The sequence below is a fragment of the Neodiprion fabricii genome, chromosome 2, assembly GCF_021155785.1.
Source record: "Neodiprion fabricii isolate iyNeoFabr1 chromosome 2, iyNeoFabr1.1, whole genome shotgun sequence".
Taxonomy (NCBI): domain Eukaryota; kingdom Metazoa; phylum Arthropoda; class Insecta; order Hymenoptera; family Diprionidae; genus Neodiprion; species Neodiprion fabricii.
Window position 1 is genome coordinate 1679159 of NC_060240.1, and position 27297 is coordinate 1706455.

A 27297-nucleotide genomic window follows, 5' to 3' on the forward strand; every position below is an offset into this window, starting at 1 on the left:
AAATACGTTTATTTTGCATTTACAGGTACACTCGATGAAAGTAGGAAAGAAAATTATCGAAAAAAGAACAGTATCAGTATGTATTTACCGATTCGGTTGTTATACAATTTGAGAAAATTTTAAATGTTTCGATATATACAGCTCAACATTATTATTTTTCACAATTACATAAATTAGATATAATTGCGTCGTAATAATTTGCAAAAGCGAAATATATATATATATATATATATTTTACACATAGTATTGTATTATCATCGTGAACGTTCAGACAGTCAATGTTCATTATCTCGAAGGGCAAATATTTAGTGATTTATTGGTATGGTATTGAATTTTTATTATTCCAATCAATACTCGGCGAACCCTAGCGAAGTTTATAGCACTGCCATACGATTGGCCACAAAATTTATTACGTCATTCGTCGCACCTGACGCCATGTTCAGAATTTTTCAAATAGTTCATTCAGTGTTCTCGAAATGTACTTTGTCCACTGCGTTGTTCAGCGAGCGTCAATTAATTTATTTATTCAACTGTATTATTTTCCTCGCGTATATCTCTATTACTGCCAAAAAGACCATAATCCTTAGGCACGCGTAAATACATAGTATACGTTCACAATTCAAAGCGAGCACTGCGTTATTTACAACACCGATAGGTATTGGTTAAACTGGTTAACTCTTTTCCTCTTATGTTTACGTACACATTTATATCACTGATATCAGTGACCTATATGCATTGAATGAAATATTCACTTTTCAAAACAATATTTTCTTCACCGTTGTTCAAGGTTTCAAATACACTTATCACCATGGTCAATATATCTGAACTCATGGCTCTCCCTGCAACACCTTCTCGTTATTTGTCATTTCCCCGCAAACCAACCACCGACCGTTAATCTCTCTGGGGTATTGTGTGCCGCATATGCATGCGCTTAATATCAGAAGAGTAATGGTGGCCCGTGTTAGGTTGTTAAACGGGATGCAGTAGCTCAGCTATATGCACCCTGCTGGGATACTTTTGCATTAAAATTGTCGTTAGGCGTCGAGTCTTTTCATCTCGACGGCCTCCCGCCGACCTCAGAGAACAGTGTTTGTCCTTGTGTAGGAGCGGTCACTGCCGCGCTGGTTCTTCCCACTGACGTTGCTCGCCAGTTTGCAAACTGCCGTCCTCGAAAGAGATGCTCTGTTACTCTGGTTCCCCTCGCTACTACAGTGGAGGCCGATAGCCATGCCGTCGGCTCGCGCTGGATTGAAGCATCTGCAGAGGGACGCGTGCATCCGCCTCTTCGCCACCTAAATGCGAGGAAAAAGTAATCAGAACGTCGAAATAGAGTCCATATTCTACGTAACCAATGGAACGGACTCTTACCTTGATCTCATGCATCCTTGCCGCGTATATGATTGGGTTCACTAGTGTTTTCAGAATTATCAGGCAGTTGACAGCATTGTAGACGAGGAACTTGGCTCTTCCGGTAACCCAGTCAAGGTTCAGAAGGCAATCGTCGCAAGCGAGGATGTACAGAATCGTTCCTGGCATCCAACCAACCACGTAGCTTCCTGCGGAGTGAGGATGGGTATATTTATTGATATTCTATCACTTTGGGACTTCGCAAAGACTTGGAAGGAATTTCGGACTGTAAGACCTGCGTCATCTCTGGATTAACGCAAATGGCAACCTTCCAGAACAGCTTGGAACCTTTTTGGGAAAAACATTCCAAAGCGAAAAAGAGCTCAACAATAACGTGGCTTTAACTTGTGTTTTTATCGAATTCATACCATATCACGCACAAAGACCAATTACCGAGGATGTAGAGGGTCGTGTGGATGGCCTTCACGTTCCTGGCCATCTGCTGGGACGAGTTTTGCCGCAGGCTGTTTGGTCCCCGATGGAGAGACCCGGCTCTGCTGAATTTAAGTCTGGACGCTTGGTGTCTCTTGACTATGCAGAATATGTGAGTATAGATGCAGACCATGAGAAGAAACGGGCCGAAGAAGAGGCTGCTGAACATCAGTCTGAACTTCTTGTAATACAGGAACCTGTAATGCGAGTTTTGTCAATGTTACGATACGGGGCCGTGCGTCACTTTGGTGAAACTTGAAACGGTCCATCACTCACGTGTTTATCTCGCAGTTCTCCGATTGGAAACCCTGGTCCTCAATCAGACCAAAGTACGACAAGAAAAAGGACAGGGGTAGGACCCAAAGGAGCACCACCAGCAGCGTAGTGTTTCTAAAAGTTTGACGAATGAAGATGAATCGGAATTCAAGTATCAGACATGAAATACATATAGAGATTACGATACTTGCCTGTGCGTCATTATCGAGAGATAGTGCAGAGGCCTCAGGATCCCGAGGTAGTGATTCGCTGCAAGGGCCATCAGATGGGCGACAGTTATTATTATCGCGCCGAGCCTAACGGCTTCGAGCCCCAGTTTAAAGCAGTCAACGCCTGAAACATATTCGTGCAATGCCATGAATACATTCACCTAAATAGATGTTTCACTCACTGGCACTGACTCGCGATATTATGTGAAAGGGAACATCACGGTACTTGAAAAGTTTGTGCACCCTCGAATTCCCGTGCAAATCCAGTAAAGTATTGCCAAATTCGCCGAAAGATATGGAAGATGTGGAAAGAAATATATCCAAATTACAGTCTCTGTATAATGAATGCCTTAAATCTGTTTTAACGGTTGAAGTATATTAAGTGAGCGAGAAACATGTATTAGTGGTTGAATCTCGGAAACACGGGAACTCCGTTACGGTGCCAGGAAATCAATTTCAATTACTCAGCGTCAAGACTGGGATAATGAAATTCAGGTGGTAGGCATTAAGATTGAGCGTTTAGGAACCCACCCGAGAGTTCGTAGCCCAGTCCGATGGGGACAAAGCTGTTCATCACGAGACCGACTCCTAAAGCTATGCTGGAGAAGGCATCAGCGCCAGCCAGGCTGAGGCTAATGTGGAGGGTGGGGCTGAGGGGTCGCCGTATCCAGTAGACGCTGACAAGTATCTTGACGTTTATGGCGATGGATATGATGCAGAACAGTATCAGAGGCGGGGTACCGTAGAGGTAGAGCTTGTGCGTCGTCCCGTCGAGTTCCTCGCTCGGGGTCGTTCCGTTTCCGACGTCCAGTTTGTCGTTTGGGATGGAGGTCAGGTTCGTGCCGAGCGACGACACCGGAAGTGGCACCATTTCGCGGTAAAAACGATGCAAAGCGTGCCTCACCCGCGTCTCCCCAATCCGAGTAAAGAGCGTCCTGTTCAGATCCGCGACTTCCACGACGGTCCTCATGTCCTCAGCAACGAAATTTCGTGACCTTTCTTTTTTCAATTAGCGGCACCGATTTCCTCTCTTTGACTTCTTGCTCGCAGACCTTCGCAGAACTCGATCTTGGGAAATGAAGGATTGGACTCGCCCACGCAACACATCGTGCTGGTAATTCACAGGAGGGCTCTCTAATTTATTTCACACGGTTTGAGTGATTTTGTACCCTCGTTAACACGCCCCGAAAACTTCGCGGACTTCTATACCTGTAGAAACTGCTCAGATGGAAATATGATTAGTGATGTAGAGCGTATTTTCACTGCCTTCATACTCAACGGCGGGGAAATAACCGGCTCGGTTTCAAGGCTGTCTGTGATCACGGTCTCTCCTATTTGCAAGCACTCCGTACTCTCGTTTTCTCCTGGAAGTTGAAGAGAGGTAAAATTATAAATTCGTATAATCTTCAACCGCACTCGTGAATTATACTTCGAGTGATGACACACCGCTAGAAGATTATTCAACGAGCTTTTCTCAACGCCAATTTAACTTTTTCAGCAAGCCATACTCGCCGATTTACATGCCCTGATAAAAATGCCGGATTGGTGAATCGATTCGATAATTATATGTATACAGGGACTTATTTGGATCCGATACTCTGTTCGGTCTGCGTCCGGACCTATTCGTAAACTTATCCATATGCATAGGACCCGGACAGGTCCCCAGGTAGCACACTTATCCAGAGGTTGACCTTCATTCGACTACAAAAAGTCGACGTTTTGTGGAATTAAAAAAATGTCGACGCATTGTTGGGAAAAAATAGACAAAATGTCGACTATTGTTGAATGTTTATAGATCGTCAAAAAACTGGATTTACACTTGACATGCGGTATACTTCATGTCTACGAATGTCCCTTGAAATGCCAAGTATAAGGCAATTCGACTAGAAAACCCGTTGTCACCCTATTCCAGTTACCACTGGAAAGTCAAGTGAAAAGTTTTTGATGTTTTTCAGACAAATAATTGTTTACGTGAGCGCATTCATGTGCAGAATGAACGTCAACGTTTGGTGGCAGTTAGACTGACTAATCGCTATCTCATACTTGACGCCAGCTGACTGTTAGTCCACGTAATTAGCTTACTTGCAAATGATTGCTTTTTTGTCTTGACTGCTCACAGTCAACTGAAAACCTAACAATAGTTTACGTAGCGTGTTGTCTTTGCCATGACATTTCAGAGGACATTCGCGCACTCTTAGGCTCATAATATGCCTCCTCCTAGTTGACTTGAAATAGTCGACTGAGAATTTTTGTCTATATTAAGACAACTAACAGCCAACAGTGTGCTACCTGGGCCTCGTTAATGATTGAACCGATTCACATATCCGGCATTTTACCAGAGTGCACTTGAACAATCGGTCAGACATTTTTCTCGGCCAGGATTTGTCAATCATTGTGATTGACATTCGGTTGAGAATGTGAAAGAACGATTGGAACACTTGGAAATACTAAAACAGAAGGTTAGTTCTATTTCAAATAAGCACGCGTTTGAAATGGAAATGCTGAACGTTGCCTAAGTGAGATAAAAATGAAAAAGCAGCTATATGAGATTGAAAACATTCCTCTGTTATCTCCATCAGGCCCAGCTGCCTCAATATTGTGAACCCATCGCTCCCGGCTTTTTGATTTCGTTCGCACCGGCGATGAGTGAAAAATACAAACTGGACTGGCATATTTAAGCTACAAACCAACCAACTTGTGTAGTAACATGTCGAACCTCTTCGGGGTATTATAGGAACAGCGATGTCTAGATCGTAGCCATCGCAATCATTTATACAACAAGCGCTGCAGTGTCTTTATTTTTGTAGTTTGTTGAACCAGCGTACGTATAGATCAGGTTTTGGGGTATTATAAATATCCTCGATATAACCAAGCGTGAATTTATCACCGCGATGCTCAGGCTTCAGCGGAAAAAAATCACATTTCACGACTCATCGTTGGGCGGGCAAAAAAATATCAACACGATTCCTTCCACCCCGAATGAACGGCCGATGGTCCCACATTGCGGTTTTAATCCTCAACTCTTGAATCATACCCGCGACTTTAGCCTACCCAATTCTTAGGACTCGCGTCCCTTGCTAATGGTTCCCAGGACTGAATGGAATTACAGATGTGCGATGATGCGTATCCGGAATCGTCGGCGAACGGTCGAACGCGTAAATGTTATACAGCCATTATAAAACGACATCGTAAAGATCGAAATTCTGATTTAATGAAGTCGTAATAGCGGCGGCGGCTGGATGAAATGCCCACGGAAGCGCGTGATGGGATCATGAAGAGATTTATTCCGTTTCAAGAAAAAGATTAAATTGTTGCGTGATGCGATTTCCCACGACCGTGGATGTAATATTCATATTATATGTACACACAGAATGAAAACGACTAGCAAGAGCGGATTACGGCTCGTGGAGCTGCTGGTAACATTGTTTGGAAAAAAGCTTTGAAGAGGGGGATAGAAAACAAGCTTGAGACCCATGTAGGGTTAATTGTGTGCACAGCTTATCTCGGCGCAACCTCTGTATCTCACTTTCCCTATCGGTTAATAGATACACATGCACATACATATAGACACCTGCAAACTAGACACCGAAGGTCTTTCCACACACACACACACGCACACCAAGTTTTCTATCGTAGGGTACACACAATTAACTGGCCCACCTTTTTGCACGTGCCAAGGCAATAAAACCGCGCGTAAATTAGGCTGCCGTTTGAACAAAGACCAACGGTTTCAGTGACAATTAAAAAGTTGGAATACCCGCCAACGGGAAGAAATCTGTCCAGAAACTGAACCTGAACGTCGACGTATCGCGGGAAAAGTTTGCAAGCACTTTCGGTTAGTTAACGAGGACAGATGCTTTGTTGATTGCAAATATCTCTTGTTCCTAGAAATAACGAAGTCACGCTCGCGCAACTAGGGTAAGTTGTACCAGTTATTGACACGTCCAGACCCGATTATGGACTCTTTCATTTTCCAAAATTACACATGTACGGCAGAAATTGTGAATTTCTCGATGACTAAAAAACCTAGATTGCTAGAGGGTCGGATACTAAAAATATATTTTTAGTAGTTTTAGAAACAAGGATCAAACGGATACTACCAATGAAATGTCATTAACTGGGACAGGGTCGGTAACTGGTACACTTACCTGACTCTCCTACGAAACCAACGAGTCTCGCTCTACTTGATGCGAATAGTTTAAAACTCAAGGGTCGGATCCTACTTACTTACGTCGTTGAACATGGGTGTTTCTCCCTCGGATCGGGGTGCAGCGGAAGCCAGTCTCCGCAGCTGACACCCGTGGCTCAACTCGGCCGAAAACCACCCTGTCCCACCGGCAGTGATACGCGAATGTCTTACGGTATTAAGGGGTGAGTCCGGTGCTCAAAACTTTCCGTCGGAATTGGTTTAAAATTCAGTCGCCTCGTGGCCTGCACCCTGTGACGTCTGCGCCATCTGGTCACACGTCTATAACCGCCCACCGAAACAATTACTTTGGCCAACCTGCACCTCCCTCTGCTTGCCCGACTGCCTGCGAGCTTTACACACACACACACACACACGTTGCGCACACTCGCGAGATCAGATAAAATTCCAAACCTATGACGATCAGCATCGAATCGTTCAGCTCTTTGCTACGGAGCTCTGTGTCATCGTTAGATGGGTATGTTCGATCGTTCGCCCTTCTCGTTTTATAATACCATCGATTGTGGAAAAGTCCCATACGGCGAGGAACGACCCTCGATCGGTGATCGCGAACTCGATTTATCGGCTGTGGATTCGAATCAATTTCATTACAATCACCCTCCCTTTACTCGGCGTAATTAGACTATATTTCAATTTTCTTAGCAAAGAATTGAAATTATTTTCAAGAGAGAGAGAGAGAGAGTGTCTGGTTGATTAAGTTATAGCTTGACGTTGAAAAAGGGTCTCAATGAAGAAACCTCGCTCTACGAAGAACCCTACACCTCTAATCAAATTCACCACCTTTCTCACATCGCTTGTAACAACGAATCCAACCTGATCAAATTAATCCCACTTTATCCTTAGCGAGTGAGCTTCTACCATTCTTACGCAAGATTATAACTTTTCATTCGATTATTTTTAGCCTACCGACAGATTGCTCTTGTAGAATTTCTGCTCCCATTCTTTTTGAAATCATAAGTCGTGAATGAGTGTCGACGAAAGAGAAAGACTGTGCCGCTCGATTGATTTTTGCTAAGAATAATCTTGGTCCACTGTCACATCTGTGATTGATTCATTTCATCGGGAAAAACTGCTTTGCGACAGTCACGAAACCGAGAAGCCACGCGGTACGAAAAAAAAAAAATGTCCCCAGGAGGATCACTAAAATTTTTGGGTTGATTTGACAATTTTTTTCCTGTACGAATGACTGACAACAAAAGGTAAAATTGTACATTAAACGTTAAAATTGCAAAATTTGCGTCACATTCGTTAACAGAAACGTAAGAAATAACACAAATATAAAATGGTCCTGCTGGGACATTATGTTCAATCGAATCTTTTTGCAAACGTTGTCGCGTGATTCTGTAAGACGGCCGAATCTACAAAGAAGTTCGATATCGGGCTTGAGAAACCCTCGGCATTTAAGCAGATTGCGAATAGCTGATCTAGTAATAGGATAAGCGCGTCTTCATCCTTCTCTTATACCCACGCCCTTACTTACAATTAAACCTCCCGGCTATTACGCAGCTTCCACGAGGGGGGTTTAATCCTCTTAAACGGGTAGGAGACGGTACCAGACACGGTCCTTATATAATACAGCTTCCCTCGCGAGTGTATAACGTAAAAATTCTGAACGACTGAACATTACATGTGGGTAAAATATATAGAGAAATGAAAATCGATCGTTGGAGGGAAAGTTTTAGCAGGTAGTTTGAAATAACGGTGGTTAAAATGTGCGGAATTCTTCTAGGTTATTGAAAATCGTTCGATGTTTCTCCCCGTTTTATTTATTATACCTATATGTTTTTCAACCCTCGGCAATCCCGAAGAAACTTTCAAGTATCTCATTTCTTTTACACAACGTACACTGTGGTTATAGACAGAGGGGATTTGGATTACCGCCGAGGCTCTAAACCGCTCTCATTATTTTAATCTCCGTCCACGTCCATGATATAACACAGAGATCAAAGATCGAGGATGGAGTATTTTCGCATTCGAATACGTCCGGAGAGTATTTTAGATCTCGTAGTATACTCGAGAATGTGTATATTGCCGAGTGGTTTTCATCAAATAATTCAAGCTCGGCTTATAAATTCGAGCCGAGTAAGTTGGTGAAATTGTTCATCATGATCAGCGATGCATTTTACGATTTTTACACACCCGTACCGTAAATAATTATTTCACTGATCAAACAGACTCATATCAACACTCGATGGATGAGAAATATTTACATCCGCACTTATCCGAAGAGCGACTAACGACGCGAGGAGGAAAATTTGTTGAATAGAATTACTTCCATCCCTCAAGCAAATTATGCCGCAAAGTGTAGGCATAATACCTATGTTTGAAAACTTCGAACGCTAATTAAATTTCGACGATGTTCACCTCCTGGTATAGGGTGAAAGGAGAGAACGTAGACTGAGGGTGTACAAAAAAGAAAAAAAACGAAAAAAAATCACGTCTCGGTTTAGACTCGAACGCGCGGAACAATTCAACAATATATAAACGCCGAATATTTTACATATAATAACTTTGCTCGTGAATTTTAATGAGAAACCCTAGCCCGGTTTTAACAACAACGAAAAACATTCGTACGATTCCTTGAACCGCCACGTAAACATTGACGTATATTTAGATAAGGGGCCGCCTGCGAGGCGTCGGATAGTGTGGGAGCGAGGCTTTCGAGCTTTTCTTCTACATCGGGGAAGAATTTCGTCATTGCCGGTGTGCAGTCTCGAGGCGAAGGAGGATGAGGGTGATCGATCGAGCGAACGAAGAGAGGCCTTCATTTTCCCGGATAATAACGTCGCAAGCCGTTATATTATATTTCTCAGCCGGCCATTAGAGTCTGACGTAACGTAAATTCCGAACGAACGAACGAATCATCCACTCGGCGATCATAACCGCTCGGACAATTGCTCCGACTACACGTACTAAAGCTTTCGGCTTGGCACTTGAATTACTATCGGGCTGGATCGTTCGCTCAACGCGCAAGAAATCACGCATTATTTTCATTGCGCGATAATCCCAGCCCTAAATTTCTCGGGGGTGGCCTTTTGTAAACGATCTCGACCAGTGAGTGTAGGTGAGGTTGACTCGTTGACCGAAATCCGGCTCGTTTAATCATCGTAATCGTCAGTCTCATTTCCTTCAGAAATCACACGCCGGCGAAAATCGTTATCATTATTTCATCCACCCCAGACGAGAAGGTCAGAAAGCTTTGTCCAACTTGTCTTCAAACGGCTTGGCTATCGCGGGATCAACTTTTCCACCTCCGACAATGAGCCGACTGGTAATGCTTTCGTTGATCGGAATTCTGTTCAGTCGTTCCGCGACCGACGGACAGGGTGAAAGTCAGAAAGACATAATTGAGAGAGTGGCTCTTAAATTGGGTTACCATTATATCAATTACCCACCTCTTGTAAACGTATCCAAAATACGAAGAAGAAACATCAATTTGAGCGTAGCCGTTGCTTTTAGCCGAATGAAACGTTCTTATTATCCCGACTAATGGATTTTTTTTTTTTTTTTTTTTTCATAAGTTTTCCACTATTGTCGTTTCCTTGGAATTGGCAATGGTGTAATGTAAAAAAGGAATGAAACGAAATTTCCAATTACCCCCCCCCCCCCCCCCCCCTCCATTGGAGAATTTCTTCGTCTGACTGTCAAACTAACGCAACGCGCCTCGAGCAAAAGGCGAACTTGGACCAAATCATCGCAGCTCTTGAAAGAGTCGACAAGTAATCCTGGATTTCTGAAAAACGAGCGTCTTCGTAGAACCCGATATACAAAGTTTGAGATAAATTTGCGACGATACGTGTTCACTCTGCGATTATCGGACTAGTACGAAATTCTACGGTATGTAAGGGAAATTTAATAGAACGCCCGTCACGTTCTAATAGTATTACGTGTCGTGGCAAACGGTACGTGTACCAAGTGTTAAATATCGGAGACATTACGACCTGGAAACCGGGGATAACGGCTGGGTGTTTCGCTGAGAGAATATGCCGGCACTTGATCGTCTTGAACGGGTTTTATTCCGCACACTAAAGGAGTTAATGGTCTTCCGTTGTTACGGCGATACTTAGAAGCACTTTGCGACATCGTTTCTCCAGCCGTGTTCAACACTTGGACTTCTCCACTATTCCCGGGTCCTCGACACTCGATGTTTCGCAAATTGCAAATCGCTCAATAGAGAGTTGAGGATCTGGAGGGTTTCGAAGTGGCGAAGGTAGGGTAACCCGGTGTCACAAGGTTCGAGAATTAGTTCTTGTTCAGTGCGATGGGTCTGTGAGAAGGGACCCTTTAACAATATTGTGGAAGTTTGCCTTCTGCAGAATTGACTAAGGACCCCGCATAATCCGTATGGAAATTGGTTGGATATTTAGTATGTTATAGTACATATCCTCTCGTTCAAAATTTCTCATCGACACACGTCCCAAAAGTCATTAGTTCCGAGATACAGGCTTCGGGAGGCAGGTGTATGGATTTTTTTATATCTATGGATTACGCGATTTTTTACAAATTACAAAGCTTCAAGTGGGACTTGAAATCAAATTTATCACTCGAAAGCTGCACAACCGATTCACAGAGACTCCGCATACGTGTGGAAAACGGGACAAGTCGATTGTTAATGGTAGACCAGCGAGTTCGTGGATGGAATCAATGCGTCGCTGGAATCAATCACAGCTTCCTGCCTATCTTTGAGAATCGAGCGTGCAATTTTTCGAGCGATTTGTTTGATTTCAAGTCCCCTCGAAGCTTTATAATTCACGAACATTACGAAATCCATGGATATAAAAAAATCTATACACCTTTCTTCCGAAGCTTGTATCTTGCTTGTAAAGTTGCCATTGTTACGAGCTGAAAAAATGGTTATTCTTTTATGTATTTCCCTTTTTCGTAAACCCTTCTACGCTTCTCTTTGACGGGTTATTGAATCGATAGAACGATACGAGCGAAATTTTGACAGTGCATGAGTAGGATCGCCAAATTTGAATGTATAATAAGGAGAAAGGCACGTGTGTCAAGATCTGGAAAGTTATGATGATGAGTTTTGACCTCACATCGTGTAGCAAGTCTCTCGAAAGATTGGATGCTCAAGGTTGGTTTGCCAATTTCGTTGCATGAAATTCGTCGCGTCAGCGGCCCTCTTCACCAAACATATTTCGTATTTCCATCCGCCCAGAAATATACGAACGATGTTTAATGCTACATAGATATGTCTGCACAGACATGGTCGTATAAGAAACCATTTCAAGTAAAATTTCACGGTGAAATTTTCAATCCTACCTCGAACATCCATTTTTGAAGAAACTTGTTACACGATCTGAAATCACGTCCCATCAGAAAAAAATTTATACTTTCAGGTTTAGCGATCCTATTCACCGTCGAAATTGCGCATGTATCATTCATTCGTTGATGGAATAACCCGTCAAAGGAATCGTAGAACGGTTTATGGACAGAGTAATTTTTCTACCCTGTAGTTACACATAAAAATTATCCGATCTTCTGAGGTTCTGGCAATAGTAACTGCAAGGTATCCGAAAGGTGGCCAGTGAAGAAAGACTGAAGGAAAGCCAATTTTCATCAGATTAATACGGAGTCCTTCGTCCACGAGCTTCGACCCTAATTACTGGCCTGGGTTTTCGCCCGAAAATTCCCATTCAAGAGAACGTAAGCATCGGCTCGGATCGATTTCTCATCTTCAATCAAAGTTTTCTGCGTCGTTTTCCTCTTTTGCGTTTCTCTCAAGACGTGAATCGAGGTATAAGTCTCATTAACCGACGGGAACCAGACCTAAACCAACACGACCAGTACTCACTGCGGTTGAGTGGAGCAAGGTCTTGTTCAGAAATCGTTGACTCACCTCGGCCGAAGGTAAGAGCCAAAGAAAGGATGAAACCAGTGTGATTATGGACCGATGAAATTGGGTCCAACGACTAAATTGTGTTCCCCGGGAACCGAAGGGTCCGAATTACTAATTTGACCGATCGAACTGACCGGAAGGTCGCCGTTGAATATGTAATATCTTGTATAAACCGCGCCCTTCTCATCCTCGTAAAATTATTCTTCTCTATCGTCAATTCCAACAATTCGGCAACTCGAACTTGTTCAGGGATGGTCTAAAATCATCCATATTTTTAGGGGTGTTTTTCTTCTTTTAAAGAAAGTAAAAATACTCGGAGCAACTTGAGTTTCCGGACTTTATCATTCATAGTTTCAAGAACTACTTATATGCGTAATGCCACCATTTTGTTATCAATTTTAATGGAAAATTTCTAAAATGTTCCTGAAACTATAAGTAATCAAGCCCTCAAACTGAAATTGCTCCAAGTGTTTTCATCTACTTTAAAACAAAAATTCTAAAAACTGGTCTGATTTTACACCCTCCAAGTTGTACCCCCCTTATGGCCCAGATGTCATTATGAAATTCTATCGGGCGGAAGTAACGAATGTCTTCTCAATTCTTCACCGTCACTTGTTTCCCGAGATTCAATTTCATCTTCCAGATCTTAATCTCTCTCTTCGTTTACGTGTCCTATTTTCTACCTCCCTCGTTCAGACCGTTTAGTAGACCACTTTTGCAGGGCATTCATTACAGAAGCTTTCTACTCTTGTACACTTGCGCACAATGGAGTTGCTAACAACTTCGTGCGCAGAGGAATATCAAAATTTCAGATGCCAGACTCCACTTGAAATTTCGTTGTGCGATACAGTCGTGCCAATTTTGTACCGTCTTTTCTCCAGAAGTTATTACGACCGCAAAGATTAGATATTGGTTTTTCACTCACTTGAGCGTAACATCTTTTCATTGGCTTGTCGTTTCTCATATTTTATACGTGCGCTTTTTCCACGTTCCTTTTTTTCTTGCTCTTTCGAATATCTCTTTGTTTTATCATAGAGCACCAAATTGGTTAGTAGTTTTCCCGCCTTTTAAATGACACCCAACGATATCCTCGGAGTTAGTTATCGTATTCCATAGAACACCGCGAACCTTTGGAAAAGTTACAGGAAAAATATAACGTCCGTTGAATTTTTCATGAAACGTATCCCTCGTTTCCGACTGTCGTTCTTACGGACATTCGGTGACATTGCGATTTATTGATCACCACTAGCATCAGCGATTTACTAACAAGGAAGGTATCCTGGGTCGATCTCTCCGATTCGATTTCCTTTTTGATATGTTATAGCAGGCTCAAAACTAAGCGACGCGTGTTTTTTTTTCATCCGGCATTAAACATTTCAAGAGGGTGAAACCACCCTCCGAAGTAAGGCATGGTTTCACGGATATAAAAAAAAAAAATACGTGTCGCTTAGTTTTCAGTCTACTATAACATATTACAAAAGAAATCAAATCGGCGAGATCGATCTGGAATACCTTCCTTGTAAGTTCTTCTCAACCCGCAGCAGCATTTCCTAAAATTTGGGGTTGTTTTTAATTATCATTTGTAGTATAAGATAATCAAATTAACCGAACAGGTCGTTCTTCCGACTGGTAAGGCCGGGTGTAGAACAAACTTTGGTCTGTTTGCTCAATCCTTCGCTCATATGTTCACGGCATAATTCTGACCGTAAATACGACTCAATTCCATCGCGAGTCAATCCAATACCAAAAGATAAGTGGATGGATATTCAGACAATAATACGTATCTGAGGTCAAATACAGCCGCGTAGACAAACGAGTTATTGACACAACAAGCTCAAATACAGAACGCGTCACTGACAAGGAAGGTATACCAGGTCGATCTCTCCGATTTGATTTCTTTGGGGGGTGGTTTCACCTCCTTAAAGTGTTTAATGGCGGATAAAAAAAAATACGTGTCGCTTAGTTCTTAGTCTATGATAACATATTACAAAAGAAATCAAATCGGAGAGATCGACCTGGAGTACCTTCCTTGTAAGTGGAGGTGAGGTGCGGTGTTCTTGTCTTCTCGTATTAGCTCCATGTCACTCCCTTAGCACCGAGTTACATTCATTCGTTACGTCAGTGTCGAGTAATGCGAAATTCTATTCTTCCTTTAAACTCTGAATCGGTGTATTTTAAAACGGTGAATAACAAAAAGTTGAATACTTCAAGGCTTCGGAAAGAAGAGATAAATGGCGGCGCGGGGGAGGGAGAGGGATAATAAAAAAAATGAATCAAGACGAAACGACGCTTCAGTCGAGAACAAAAACCCTCGAGTAAGAAGTGGAGAGGAGGGTGGAAAGTATACCTAGTGGATTATATTGTCCCTAATTACTATATTCTTTTTTGTGTTGTACTCTTTGATTACTCTCTGTCTTACTTCAGTACATATAATAATATTTACTCGCCCGAAGTCCCGACTGGGCCAAGGTATAATAAAATCCAATATCTATCCAATGGTCTATCTATCTAAACTGAGAGAAATTTTTATTTCCAGTTACCACTCAGTCCTTAACTATTTTCATTTTTTACCACAATCGGAAAACATAGTCCTAGGTTGAAAATGAAAATTAGTTTGCTAGCCGTTACCGGAAAGTCTAGTATCCATCCATCCATGTTACGCGAGTGAGCGGACATTTAACCCTACGGTAAATATTGCCACCATCCATATGTTTCGTAGTCGTGAAGTTCACCTTGATGTTTTATGCTCGAAATTCTGTATGGCAACGAGGAGGAGAACGTCGAGTCACGTTCGTCAAAAAGAATGACACTCACGGTTACACGCTTCCAGCAGAATATATTCGAAATCCATGTCGCGTCCCATTATCCCTTGTCCATTTGGATTCTGCTCTGGCAAGCTTTGGGGATTCGGCCGGATGAGGAATGTTGTAAAATTATGTACCATAGCTCACATACGAGCATCGGTTTATGGGGCTGGGTTCAAACTGCCCTCGGGAATACTGTGTGATAAACCCAAGCGCAAGATACTATACGGATGGAAATTCGGCCGCAGGCGTCGCTGCGAATGAAGATACGGGTCGGATGATATCCTCGAGGAAACGGATTAATCAACCAACGAGCATAATTAATTTCGTCTGTTTGTTACGTATCGTGAACTTGAATGAAAAGACCCAACGCTTGACTGCCTTCTCAGTTACAGGGTAAATGGATAAACGCGATTAAAACTTACGGGAGGAGATAAGATGAGACGAGAGAGGAGATTTTCAAACACGGCCAGATTTAAACTCTTATCCGTATCCCAAGAATTATTTATTCTCTCGAAGAGCACGGTCTGGATTTATGTAATATTGGGCTTAATTTTTTTTTTTTTCGTCTTTTTAGCCCGTCATTATTCATTATCGAGTTATATTTTTATTTTTTTCGTCTTCTTTTTTCTCCAGTGCCTAAAATCGCGGACAAGCCAAACGATGCTGTACTGAGATTTGGTGCAGAAAATTCTTTACGTAACTCGCGTTAATTTGCAAGCTGTGTTACGTGAGATTGAAATGAAACGGGTGCAGATTGATCGGTAACGAAGGTTTCTTCCTTTCTGTTAATTGCAAGAAAGGGAGAAGAAGGGGATCAGAGAGGGTTCGAACCATGTTTTGTGTCACAAGACTCGCGCTTCTGACATTAAGGAGTAAAAAACACAGTACAGATGTTGTACGTAATTCGATTGATTATGATTTGTTGTTGAAAATCTCAGAAGTTCTTCGTTCGATTTTAATTAATAAACATTAATCATTCGGTCTACACAAATTCTGTACACCCGTTTTATAATCATGACGAAATATTTCCTTGTTGCACAGAATCGTTCCTAAATTTTCTCCCTGTTATTCGCGCCTGATGAAGAAAAACGGAAGCGAATAAACGAGCAACAAGTAAAAGTACTGGAACAAATGAACGAGTGAAAAAAAAAAAATTCAACTTACCGAGCGAAGGTATTTAAAATGAAATTTCACCTCCTGCAGAACAGAGTGAACAACTTGTTTTATAAAACAGCAGATGAAAAAACAAGAAGAGAGAGGAAGATTGAAGGAAAAATAAAAAAACAAAAAAAAAAAAAAATTACATCTTGGTTGGAAAAAGGCGATTGAAAACAGTTTTCCTCTGTAAATGTGAAAATATTTCGAGTGAGCAAAGGAGAAAGTTTACAACCGCGAGATCATGTTGATTCGACTGTCAAACAATTTCCACATAACGAGGCGGAGGGTCGGTAAAAAAAAAGAAAAGAAAAAAAAAAATTTACCAACGATTCTTCGCCGCGGGCAATAAACGAACGAATCAAGCCGATCTCGTCACGTGGGGGTTAAAGTTGTCGGGGATAGGCAGGTATTATAGTCGTTGTTAGTCTTAGTCGCCGTCCGGTTTGGTTCGTTTGGGTTGTAACGATACGGCAATCATTTTTTTTACGTCCCAAATTGTTTATCCATTTAAGAACGGCCCACGGCGAAGAATCGTTTTTATAACGCAGACGGATTTTGACTACGGTCATAATAATGGATTGCGCGTCGTAAGTTTTGCACAGACTGTTGTTGGCACGAGAGTTGACGAGATGACGTTCCATTCTTTTTTATTTTTTATTTTTTTTCTTCATCCCAAAATCTTCCGCGGCGCCCGCGAGGGAGTAAAATTCTGTTTGTTTTCCCTACGTTTTATATCACGGTCGTTCCTATATCCTCACCTCTTTCCTCCCCGTGGCGATGCACATCATAGCCTCGGTCATGTGGCTCATAACGCGACGATAGTTATATTCCAATTCCGTATAATATTCTCGTTCCATGCATTATCACCGCGCGTTCAACACAGTTCGTCACCACGTGTCCCATCTCCGAAATGGTTCATTTTTATTTTCTTTTTCAAAATGCCACTCGATAAATTTGTGCCAAATACTGAATAAAAATTTTCGTCAAACCTGGAGGTGGTAGGAAAATATTTAGAGCTCGCTACCAATTATTGTAACATTTTTTTTTCATATGTATATATATATATATTTTTTTTTTGTTTTTTTTTCATCGTGGTTCGATCAATCGTTGGCTAATCAACAGCGAACTGCGCCTAACAATTCCGCAGTTGGGTGTTCTCGTCTTTTATCCGAAAGATTAATCGTCTCGGAGAAATTTGGATAACAGTTTTTGTTACCGAAATAGGAGTGTCGCATCATCTTGATATCTCTGTTTCGTTTACGGTAATGATTTTTCCGAACAATGATTAATTGGACCACGATACGAAGAAATAAACTAATATATAATATACAAGTCCGCAATATTGAAATATTTTCCTACCTCCACCAGGTTTTACAACAATCTTTTTTATCAGTATTTGCCAAATGTTTTTTGAGTGGCACCTTGAAAAAAAAAAGAAGTTGGTAAAATGAACCCTTATTCCAAACCTCCTTTAACCCTTATTCCAAAATTCGACTAAACATTTTTTCTCTAAAAACAGTTCTTTCCCGTTCAAATCCGTTCAAACAGATGGAAAGGATCCCTTTTTTCAAAAAGACTGACGAATCGCTGGTGATGAATGATGTATGGAACGACTGTAAAAGGGAGCCTGTACAAACATTTTCACGCGATGAAATTTCGCAGCTTCAACGGAAAGTCGAATATCAGTGTTCAAACAGCGATGTCACGAACCCGGGTCTTCCAATCTCGATTCTTTAAACCTTGAAACTCGTCGGTGGAGAAAAGAAGGAAAAGCGGAAAATGTCGGAATACCGCAAGGAGATGAAAATTTTACGCCCGAGGTGACCTCGCGTATCTATACAACGCCCGGAATGTGTAACGATAACCATCAATTTCTTTTACAGATTCCATGTTTTTTCCCCAACTTCCACGGCTTATTTCCCCGCATACATCAGAGCTGGTGGTTAAATTCACCTCGACCCTCGCGCCTTTTACTCTCTTTTTCAAGTCAAACGATCGGGCGAAGGTTTCTTTGCTGGACGGTCACTCTACGGGTTGTCCGAAATCTGCCAAACTGCCTCGGGTGAAACTTCGAATTGTCCTTTGAGAATGGCGGATTCTCAGAGTCGGTGACTCTTTTGACATTGTGACTTTGAGTCGGCTTATCTGCCCCGTTGTTGGCCATTGAAATTCCCGGTGCGCGGTCAAAAAAGGCGCCACGAGAGGTTCGGAGCCGGCCGGGAGTCGAAAATAAGGTTACGTATTGGTGAACGCGTAGCCAAAAGATAAAAAGCAGACTGAAAAAAAAAAAAAATAGCCTGGATGTTTCCACGAATCAACTTGGCAGCGACTGAGTGAAGCGGATATCTCGAGGAAACGTTATTCAGACCTCATAAGCTTAGCTGGAGTTCCCGAAAGCACGATTCGAAGCGTAAGCTCTTCGACGCCTCGTGCCTTTGAAAGACAAAACGGTTCCCCGATGATGTCTCGAATCTGGAACGCGAAGTTCTGTTGGAAAACAACCTAAACCATGGCACCGTTCGAATAGTTCGTTCTAATTCCGGCTCCAGCTGCACCAAACTGCGGAGGGATTGTCTGGTCTCGTAAAAAGCGAATGAAATCTCTCGGATTTCCTTTGTTTGGTGCGTTCGAGTGAGCGCCGGAGAGTTTCGAATGGTTTTATCTGTATACAGATATACCACAGCTACGGTCGTTACTCGGGGGTTTGATCAAAGAGCGCCGGGGATGGAAAACATTTTCCCGTTCGTCGACGGGTCGAGAATACCAAAACTAGACTTTGTTCTCTGGCTCCTTCGTATAGGGTAGAGGAGATTTTTATTTATTAGTAAACAACATTCGCTGTGTACGTTGTACCTACGAACCGCAAAAAGATAACCACCCACAAGACCTTAGGGCCCGCAAAAGAAAGCGGGCAGATAACTCTTACAAAGAGAGTTTTCGGTGAAGGTTCCCAAGGCGAAAAATGTTTCGCCGGTAGATAGGCAACCGGTCTTACAGTACGCGAATCGAATACACACTCAAGATGTAATCTCGGTTGCCTATCTGCCGGCGCCACATGTTTCGTCTCGTAATCTTTCACCGAAAACTCTCGCTGTGTCCCTTTGAGTCAACTTTTATGACAAGATATTATGCTATAGTTTTTGCGGTCGATGATTGCGAATCGAAAATCAGATTTTGAAATTTCCAGATCGTGGATCCAGTATGGTGGATGAAAATTTTGAATTTGATAAAATACGGTTAAAAAACGATATTCAAGGCTTTTCAGGGCTGTTGATTAGATTTGCCGTACTGAGTATTTAAAATCTGATTTCAGATTTGTAATCGGCGATCACAAAAACCATTGGACAGAGTTTTTTCTCCGGATTCGATCGAATTTGAAATTTTCATCCGCCATGTTGGATATTGGATGGAGGATTGAATTTTTTAAATACGATCTCAGATTCGTAATCAGCGAGCACGAAAACTTATAATTCGTGCCAAACATTTATATGCGTAGAAGGGTAACTTTCTTGGAAATGATTTATTCCTTAGATTTTCACGATTTTTTTTTCAATCAATTTGCTTCCAACAATAACAATTTACATCGTAAGGCAACAGTTACTCTCGAGTATCGAAAACCTGTTAGTATATTATCAGAAATAGCAAAAAACGGCCGAGAAATATGTTTTCAAAGTTCGCAAAGTATATAAAAAATGTGTGTAAAATATGTGGCAAGAATATTTATGCCACTATGACTCAAAGGAACGTGCGGTGAAAAATTTCGAATCCTTTCACTATCCTCGTGGAGTTACCGCGGTTCCTAAATTTCACCCTTGCCGGAGAACAGAAACTCGAAATAATTTGAAAAGACTTGAAAAAAAACGCGGTCCGTATAGACGAAGGAATAATGGTTCACCCACCCTTCGGTCTATCCACATGAAAGCTGGTTCAGTAAGTTTTACAGAGTTAAAATTTCCCAGTTAATTAAAGGGAGTGTCGGAGTGCTGACAGAGTTATCAAATCCGAGCAAGTATATCGAAATCGTTTAAAAACTTTGGGGATTATAGTTATTTAATTGAATTGTCGCTCAAGAAAAGTTTGATAAATTTGCGACAAAAACCGATCATGTATACTCGCAACAGGTTAACTCGATTTCTTTGAGGTTAGGATGGTTGTACCTTCCGAGCTTGTTGTTTTCATCGCCGCGCAAGCTTTGCAGTTTCTCAAAATTTCGAACGATTACGCATGTCTGCAAAAAAGTATTTTATTCCAGCTCCATGGGACGTTTTTTTTTATAAATATCGTGGTTTCGAGTGTACTGAAACCAAAAATTACTTCCATTTTCCCTCCATCGCGTACACTGTTTTTCCAAAATACATGGTGTTTACATTAAAAAAAAAAAAGAAAAGCATAACAATAATGAAAAACATCACTATTTCAATACAATATATTCCGTGTTCATTCTTTTCGCCTACGAAATCTTTTCTTCTTCCCTTTCCCCGTTTGTATTTATTCTCGAGTACATATTAAATGGAAGTAAGAAATGACTGTCGCATGGAAAACTTAGAATCAAAAATGAGATACCAGATTTCAGTTTGAACGGGAGTTTCACTTCAAATAACCCTACAAACACAAGTCGAAGAAAAAGTCTGACGTGACAGAACTTTTTGAGTATTTTTCTCGATTTCAGTGAGTGAAAATTTATATAAAAAAAAAAAAAGAAAACAAAACAGTACAAAAATTCCCGCGCAGTTTTTTGGTTCCAGACCTGTCTGTCATATCATCACCCCAGAGAGAACCAAAGGACGAAATTCGATCCTTTCGCTTAGTCGACATCCCCTTTATTACCCATCGTATTTCGAAAGCTGGAAGTGTCGGAATCCGAAGTACGAAGCTGGCACAATTAGAATAAATCATACCGTTCCACGGCGCGTTAATGCGGCAGTTGATATTCGGCCGCAAAGTTTGCCGTTGTAATCGGGCTTTCGAGTAGTTCGTAATTAGTGCTCGTTCCACTCAACTAAACCTCGCATGCTTCGGTCCAATTTCTAAATTCACACATGCTTTTGTGAGAAAAGACCACGAGCCTGAAGCTAACACGAGCGTTGTTTGCACGAATCTTCTTTCACTCTCGTTCTATCTTCGTTTACTCTCTTATTGCGCGGCGGTCAGAATCTCTGCCAAACGAACCAAACAATGAGAACAAAGGGGACCGCAGTAACTTCTCATGAAAGGAACGATTTTCCCTCTTACGTGAAATCCTTCTTCTTTCACTATAATTTACTTCTTTACTCGAGTCTGGATATCCAGAAAAAATTTTCATCGTGTAGGTCTGGTCAGGGAATTTTTTGGAAAACCTGGACACGTCGTGGAATTCTGAAACTCTGGAACAGTCAGGGAAATGTCAGGAGTTCTTGAGGAAAGTCCGTGAATCGTTTGCTACATTTTTGTTTTTTTCTCATACTAATACGTCCCACAATTTTTTTAAACCTTGGATGAATTGGATTGAATACAAATTTTTAAACTTGGAAAAGTCAGGGAATTTCGCGATGGAGATTTAGTGACCACCCTGTGTACTAAAACGACCTCGTCGAAATTTTATTCTGTAATCATTTCTTTTCTCCACATTTCACCAGGGAGTAAATGATATGACGTTGGAATGAAATTTTCATTTCAAAGTTGACGAGTCGTGTTTGAAGAAATTGCCACGAAATTTACACACGAGGCTTCTATATTTGGAACGAAGAGTACAGACGTATTTGACTTGTAATTATCGCTGGGCGAGTACTGCACGATGATGAAAAAGTAAAAAGAAATTGTGCGAAAAATAAAAAAAGGATTGGAAAAGCGTAAAAAAAAAGCACGAAAAGCTTTTCGTCCGACTGCCGGCTTCAAATCCTCTCATTTATTTCTATTGTGATTCGATCGGTTATTCATATAACGATTCACTTACACACGTCGGGTTATTTGTTTATTATACGTGTATTCACCGAATTAATTCTCCTCACCGTTCTCAATATTGGAATACGCGTAATCGATAAATCTTAACGCAGAATTAAAGATTTCAAAAAGGTGAAAAGGTGAAAAGAATGAAAGCGAAAAAATTATTGGATGAGTAAATATTGAAACAGCACATTGATTCGAATAAAATGCCGCCGGCTTTTTGCTGCAAAAAGTTATTCGTCCAGCGGTGAAAAAACGATTCGGTATTACAACCTGAAATCCATTTTTTGCAGTTTCAAAATTCAAACACGACGGTTTCACGGCATTACTGTCGAGGCCAGTGGGTATTAACTATAAAAGTTTGTCGTCTCTGTCGGAAGCTGAAACTCATGTACAGGAATCTCGTATTCTCGAGGAGTAGCAGAAACTTGCAGATTATTCATAGTTCGTACGTAACTTCGTACCTCTGGGAATAAATAAGTCATGCATTTATAAGAGACAGAAAATTGAGGCAGAAAACTAATCGCGACTTTGTCCAATGTAGAATTGCAAATTTTAATGTAATAAGTTGTAGTAATGACGAAAAATAATCGATTTTAAAAATTTTTCTCCCAATTAATCGAGTATAATCGATTATTTTTCAAACTCGATTAATCGACAGACTCGATGATTTCTCTTTACAACCGATTTTCGCATTTCACTATCACGAACGATGCAACATTTTCACCTAAAATTGAAGAACATTTTCAATAAAACTGTAAATTAACAAAAAAACATACCGAAATTTACAAAATTTTGGCTTCGTATTCGCCGTTTCAAAAAAAAAAAATCCGAAATAATCGATTGATCGGTTAATTTTTACCGATTCAATCTAGTCGTGTTCGATTATTGTTTGGACTCGATTAACCGATGCATCGATTATTTTTAACTTATAGTTTATATCATACCTAAAATATTCCGCAAGCACTGTACAGTTTATATGTCGAAAAACTTTTCTCGCTTGCAATTCAGCGACCGGCACGTCCTTTTCTTTTCACGTACGTAAATATTCGCAGAGCGTCGAGAATCGTGCGAGTAATAAAGGCGAGGAATTCGACTTCGAATTTCCCAGATTCCCGAATGAGAGAAAAATTTCACCAATATCACACGTTCGAAATACGGTGAAACGCATGGAGTTCGGACGTGGAGTCTATCAGTCTGCTTTGGGATCTGGTCTCGTCCTTCTGCCACATTTCATTTTCCCCATCACCGAAAAAGGAGCATTCATATAGCATCCGTGGAAACCGTGATATTCCATTCCTCCGATCTCCCTTTTCGATGAGTCAATTCTTTTCAACAATTTCGCTTGAGACGGTATTTTTTTTCTTTTTTTTGTCACGTCTAATTGGAACAGTTTTTTTAATTCGATTTGAAATTATTCAATAGTATATTACGTAACAAGGAGGCAAACTCGGACTTTTTCGGCCGGGCGTAAGCTTGCAATGCGAGTCGTAGGTGAGCGAATATTGAAAGACGAATATTGAAAATGCCTCATTGTTGCGCGCGATTCTTTACGTAACGAGAGTATGTCACGCGTTTTTCACGAAGCACGAAATTGAGGTTAGGGCCGCGTAACGTCAGATTTTTTTCGCGACAGCGCATGCGCGGAGTGCAGAAAACACCACTTTCAACGCTCCTAGGAGTTAAAAGTCGCGTTTTCAGTACTCCGCGCATGCGCTGTCGCAGTCTGACTCTACCGTTGTAGAAACGAGTACTTTGTATAGAGAAAACACACATTTTCAAACAAAACCTCGTATCTTTTTTTGCATTGAACCGATTTTCAAATTCCAAACGCGATTTTTAAGAGGATACGTCGGACTATCAGGAAAAAAATAACCATCCCTACGTCCCGTTGACAAAGTTTATTTATTTCTGTATATGAAAATGGAAAAAATACGCTAAATGAGAGAAATCTGCAGGTGTGGATTCTTCACCGTTTCGAAATACGTTAACTCACAATCAGCGGATATAGGTGTATAAAATTCGTACCCTCAAGGGTGCGAAATCGAGCTCGCATCGGCGCCTCTTCTCGTTCTATTTCGAGTGCCATCTTTGGATAAAATCCTCCCGATTCTCGGCGGGATGATATTCGCATTCAAATATATTCCTCTATGCGTAAAATGATTACCACCTACCCTCTTCATCTTGAGCTCAAAACTTTCCACCGCCACTTTGGCTGCGTCTCCTGTACGGCAACGAAGTTTGAGCCCCGTCAGATAATTAGAACAATCGACCCGAAATGGAATTAGATGAATATCAGGGTTGGTGGATTGTTTGGGATGAATTTTCTCAGCTTTGTTTCGTTTTTTACAGCTCTACGCGATTTCTAAGGGATGGGATTTTGAGTGAAATCGAAAGACACTTACAGCCGTAAAATTTGTCACGGAAATAGAAAAGAATCCCTAGATGTCGAAAGAAAAAAGGAAAAAATAAAAGCTTTCAAAATTCTTTCTACCAACGAAAATCGGGTGTGCGTAAATCAAGAATTGTAAGTTCGAAGTTTGCGTCAAGCTGCTTGAAATTTTTCGATTCTTTGAGCTGGTATATATATCAAAAAAAAAAAAAGAAAAAGTTTTCATAGGTACTTTAATGTCGTACATTGGAGTTTAAGTTTGTCAAATTCAGAGTTTGCACGAGGTTTAGGATGAGCGAAGACAAGGGACTCGAGGAGAGTAATTCAGGAGCAAGAAGAAGGCGGAAAAAGAACAAAAACGAGGATGTCCGCAAATTGAATCTGACGGCACAGTGTCAACTCCAGAACTCGACTTACCCTGCGGGAAGAAATAACCGAGAAACTTGAGCCAAGGTTGTTTCTGTCATTTTTTGTCCATCCCTACTTATGCCGACAGTTCATTTCTTGTCTTTCATGTCACGACTTCGCAACCACAATTAGAAACTTTATCCAACTTTTTTTTATCCGGCTAGTTGCTGTTATTTTCTGCTAAAACACCGTCCAAGGGGTATGATGTGTATTAAGAAAACTTGGCCAATTCGTGATATAATCGAAAGAGTAATCACGTGTTCAGAGTTTAAGACGCGATGTGCGAGGAATATTATAATACATAACCATAGACGTGTAATTCAGGACTTCTGTAAATACAAGTCAAACTTATTCTCAAACTCCGTCAATTTTCTGCTTGGTTAAACACGCGAAATTGTGAAAATGTCGATGAATCTTACAATTTTTTGTTTCAATTGGGCGGGGTTGAAGTTCCCAATTTGAAAAGTTCGAAAAGCGAATAATTCCGAATTATTTGGTGAGGAAACTTGAAGTAAAGAAATCAAACTTCGAAGAAAGAACAAAGTTTCGAATTGTCGGAAAACCGACGGCTCGGAGTATCGAAACGCAAGATTTCCAAGATTCAAGTTACGACCGAGCAAAGTTTTGGGCATAAAAAATCAGAATAACCAGGATTACGAAGGTAAAAATATCGAAAATCCAAAACGGAGAAAGATCAAAGTTGGTGAAATTTCTCCAAGCCATAAATTCACGGAACTGAAAATCTTCGATCATTCGGAATTTCGACGTTTCAAATTTTTAAATTTCCTCATTTTCGCACCTTCGGAACTTTGTCTTGTCCAAGTTACGCCATTTCGGAACTTTGCACTTTCGTAACTTTGAACATCGGTTTTCGAACCATCCGAAACTTTGATGTTTCGTCAAAGTTTGCTTCGCCTCGTTCAAGTTTCGCGGTCAAATAATCCGGAATCTAGCGCTTTGCGAACTTATCAAATTCGGAATTTCACGATATTAACGATCAGATCCGCCGAAGAATATAAAGAAGAAGAAAAAAATCACGTCAAAGGGGTAAAATCGATCAAAAATACCTTCGAATAATCGACGGATAAAAAACCCCGATCGGTAATTCTATTTTCAATTCCGATCCGATCGATTAACTCGTAAATCATTGAAACGTTGAGAAATCACGTTAAAATCACACTACCCAACATCCTGCAGAGCATTGATACGACTCCTAGTTTTTTATATTAATCAATTTTTTACATTAATCTTTTCTCAATTAATTATTCACTTTCAAGAATTAACCTGAGGCGCGATAACTCCGTAAATTCACTTCGGATATCGGATACGCGTATAATTTGTGGTTCCAACCGCCCGACTGATTACCTCGAAACTGACGAAATTCGCATCATCAGCCCGCGGTTACAATTAACCGCTCGTACTCGGGAATACGTTTAACAACGCCAGGCGTCTAATTCATCTTCTATTTGCACTCACATCGATTTATACGTCTTGTTTACCTACCAAGTTCGCACCTCAGCCCGACACAAGTCGACTCCTTCCTTCGCCGAATGACGCGAGACGTCGCACTTTTTTTCCGCAAACGAGCACGTCGATAATTCGTTAATTTTCCATCCGTCACACTTCCATATTCGTCGTTTTTTTACGCCTCCGCGACTATGTTATTCAATCCTCAACTTTTATCCTTGCATTTTATATCCTTACCCTCGAAAATCCCTATCAACGATGTATAAACATTATTCCGAGTTACGTCGCTGTCGGTTTTCTCTTTAAAATTTCACCTCCCGTCGAACGATGTCGAATCAAAAAACAATAAAAAAAAAGAAAAAGAAAATAGAAAGTTACAAAAATTTGCCTAAAAAAATCGACAATTTTTTTTAACTTCTACCAACGAGCGTAACTCAAACAAATCTCGTGAAAAACGAAATCCAGTAGAACGTTTCAAAAAAAAAAAAAAATCGTTCGCGTAACCCGAACTTGATATTACAAATAAACGATGTACCCAAAAAAATTTTGTACACGATTTGCAATGTTTTGAGAAAACTTTATTACTTGTTCTCTCTTCTTTTTATTTTTTTATATCACAAGAATAATTCTTCCAATTTGGCTTCGTTTCTCTTCTTTACAGTCACTTTACTACTTTTACATCGTCAACGCGTCTTGATTTTTTTTCCCTTGCACATTCGAGACCCTTTTCATTCAAACGTTGATATGAAACTGCCGCGCTCTGT

The 27297-nt window shown here is 41.0% G+C and overlaps 2 protein-coding genes across 6 annotated transcripts in view; one reads left to right on the plus strand and one right to left on the minus strand.

Annotated features, from left to right (window-relative positions):
- Positions 1–27297, plus strand: part of LOC124174731 (glycosyltransferase 25 family member) — a 41496-nt gene that overhangs the window by 4238 nt on the left and 9961 nt on the right. The window lies entirely within an intron of this gene.
- Positions 7–27272, minus strand: LOC124174732 (lysophosphatidic acid receptor 1-like). Of its 5 annotated transcripts, XM_046554156.1 has the most exons (8): positions 27119–27272; positions 26570–26782; positions 2856–3688; positions 2307–2448; positions 2116–2229; positions 1801–2036; positions 1369–1556; positions 7–1292 (listed from the first exon to the last, which is right to left on the minus strand). In XM_046554156.1, exons 3-8 carry the CDS (start codon positions 3292–3294, stop codon positions 1077–1079), a joined length of 1335 nt encoding a protein of 444 aa, XP_046410112.1. In that variant the 5' UTR covers positions 3295–3688; positions 26570–26782; positions 27119–27272; the 3' UTR covers positions 7–1076. The 5 variants fall into 5 exon arrangements, with proteins under 5 accessions (XP_046410112.1, XP_046410111.1, XP_046410115.1 ...); XM_046554155.1 differs by having other exon boundaries at positions 26570–27272; XM_046554159.1 differs by lacking the exons at positions 26570–26782; positions 27119–27272 and adding an exon at positions 25076–25149.

Excerpts from the sequence above, each read along its gene's own strand:
- LOC124174732 (XM_046554156.1), bottom strand. The coding sequence starts at position 3,294 with ATGAGGACCGTCGTGGAAGTCGCGGATCTGAACAGGACGCTCTTTACT. Across the intron at positions 1,557-1,800 it reads CACGACCCTCTACATCCTCG|GAAGCTACGTGGTTGGTTGG; the intron begins GTAATTGGTCTT and ends CTCACTCCGCAG. Across the intron at positions 1,293-1,368 it reads CAAGGATGCATGAGATCAAG|GTGGCGAAGAGGCGGATGCA; the intron begins GTAAGAGTCCGT and ends CCTCGCATTTAG.